The 2500-nt window shown below is 45.7% G+C and overlaps 1 protein-coding gene across 1 annotated transcript in view; it reads left to right on the top strand.

Moving 5' to 3' along the window:
- Positions 1–2500, top strand: part of esrrd (estrogen-related receptor delta) — a 12392-nt gene that overhangs the window by 376 nt on the left and 9516 nt on the right. Inside the window, exon 2 of the mRNA XM_063204702.1 lies at positions 895–1424. Within this exon, the coding sequence (XP_063060772.1) occupies positions 895–1424 (530 nt within the window). The remainder of the gene's footprint in view (positions 1–894; positions 1425–2500) is intronic.

Genomic DNA, 2500 nt, shown 5'->3' with positions numbered 1-2500 from the left:
ATAGAAGCAGGCCTAGGCCTAAATAGCGCTTTGCCACTGCTGTTGGCTATACACGCACATCACCCTGTTGCGTTTTATTCATAGGCTACCACCACAGCCTTTTCTGGTAGTTTGACAGGTTTATGGCATGGTAACTATTCAAGTGTCTGTGTATGAAACCTTGTTTTCTGTTTGTTATAATTTGATTTGCTTACGCTGTTTACTTAGTTGCATAAGGGCATAGACAATGGCCTAATTTGCTAACTTCACTTGGATTTTTTTGCCTACCTCTAGACTGTGGCAAATCCGCAAGAAAAGGCTATGAAACTATTATGGAAAATAATAAATAGGCCTAACAATAGGCCTAATAACAATGTAAAAAGAAACCGCGCTGTGGGCTAGGCTATTAAAGGGACAGTTTGGTCAATTTCAACATGCAGTTGTATTGCTCACGCTACCCTTGACTTGTCAGTACCTGGTGATGCCACATTTTTCGGCTCAGCCCTTTCCGAGATATGAGCAATTCTAATGGGGGCAGCGTTTGTTTACATTTTAAAAAAAATGAAACATAGGCCAACTCCAAATATTTTCCCAAAAGGTACTGCTGTTTGCTAGTTGTCTGCTGATGTTTTATAACCTTTTGGATGTTTTTGGGAATAAATAAAAATGTTTTTTTGAAATGTAAACAAAGAGCTGCCCCCATTACAATGACCAGGATCTCGGAAACGGCTGAAGAAGAAGAAAAAAAAATCTCAGGCACTGACAAGTCCAGGGTAGTGTGAGCAATACAACAGCATATTGAAATTGACCAAACTGTCCCTTTAAAAAGTACATCACCCTGTTGCGTTTTATTCATAGGCTACCATCACAGACTTTTCTGGTAGTTTGACAAACGTTATCTTGTCCTCGTTGCAGTTTCGCGGAGCAGTCCTGCTGCACCGACGACGGCCCTCCATCTCCCCTGGAAAGTTGCAACATCAAGTTGGACCCATCGAGCCCCACCACCGCCTTCCCGCTGGACGGCACCAGCACCGCCCACCACCACCCCTTCAGCCCCGGCAGCACTTCGGACAGCAGCGGCTATAGCTGCGGCTACTACTCCCATCATCAGCGCCCGTCTCTCACCCACCCCCACTCCCCCAGCTCACCAAGCAGCGGCGGGAGCAGCGGCAACAGTAGCCGGCGAGGAAGCCTCACGCCTCCCGACTCCGAGGCCGATAGTCACCGCTACTCGCACTCGGAGCACCACCAGCGCGAAGTCGGACTGGTGGCGGCCGGGGATGGCTTGCTTGTGAACGGGGAGTATGCGGCCTCGCTGGGCCTGGGCCTCGGCCCTGTTGCGCACAAGCGGCTATGTTTGGTGTGTGGAGATTTCGCGTCGGGATACCACTACGGTGTTGCGTCCTGCGAGGCGTGCAAGGCGTTCTTCAAGAGGACCATTCAAGGTAGGCTATCGGAGACTTTTTTCCTGTGCAAGTGTGTGTGTGTGTGCGTGAGAGAGAGAGAGAGAGAGAGAGAGAGAGAGAGAGAGAGAGAGAGAGAGAGAGAGAGAGAGAGAGAGAGAGAGAGAGAGAGAGAGAGAGAGAGAGAGAGAGAGAGAGTTGTTGAGTTGTTGGAAAGATAGTCGGTAATCTGAATATAGGGCGCCTGTCAGCTTAGTAGATGTTCATTAATTAGATAATCAATAAGCTATTATGGCGGGGAGGGGTTGGGGTTGGAGCTCTCTTAAAGCAAAATCAGATATCCAATAATTTTATGTTAGTTCAAGTTCATGCGGCTAGTTTTAATTGATTTTCGTGTGAAGACTCAATATGCTGCTTAACGGTCTTCACCGTGTTTTTTGGACAGCATGGAGTTTGGATGTCCCTAGATTTAATGGCGCAAAATGTAGGCCTACTAGCCATTTCTATGCTGTTTAACATAACATAGCGGTAGGCTATGTCAATCTATCAGTCTGTCAGTTGGGTTAACGATTTTTGCTCTTGAAGGCAGCGAGAATAGGCAACAGGAAATCGACCAACGATGTTTTCTCGGACCTTGTTGTTTTTCGCGGGAAGTTGGGGAGTAACTGATTGACCCCGATTACAGTAGGCCATACGGACTAGGCCTCTATACCCAGACTGACATGCAATAACAGCATTTATGTAGGGCCTAACTGACATGTTAATTTGATTGATTTTGTCATAACATAACTATATCTATGCCTCATATGTAAACACCATGTTTCAGCGCATTGGTTAGTGCGTCATCTGAGACGGCATTTAGTTCCAACATGTAGGCCCAGAGCCACAGCCCATGCGCAAAAGTGCAAATGGAAGTGCCAAGTGGAAATGCCTGTAACACAACACATTTATAGAAGAGGCGTGCAAATACATGTACGTTCAACACAAATATGTCTCCAAAATTTATCAATGCACTATTATTTGTCTCTCCTGAGTAATTTAATGGATAATGTTGCAAAGTAAATTTTCATGCATTCATTATTTAATCTGTATGGGGGAATACAGTAAATGTAAAAGTA

Source organism: Engraulis encrasicolus, chromosome 8, assembly GCF_034702125.1.
Source record: "Engraulis encrasicolus isolate BLACKSEA-1 chromosome 8, IST_EnEncr_1.0, whole genome shotgun sequence".
NCBI classification, from domain to species: domain Eukaryota; kingdom Metazoa; phylum Chordata; class Actinopteri; order Clupeiformes; family Engraulidae; genus Engraulis; species Engraulis encrasicolus.
Note: the sequence above shows the minus strand (reverse complement) of the source record. Positions and strands in the feature narration are given on the sequence as shown.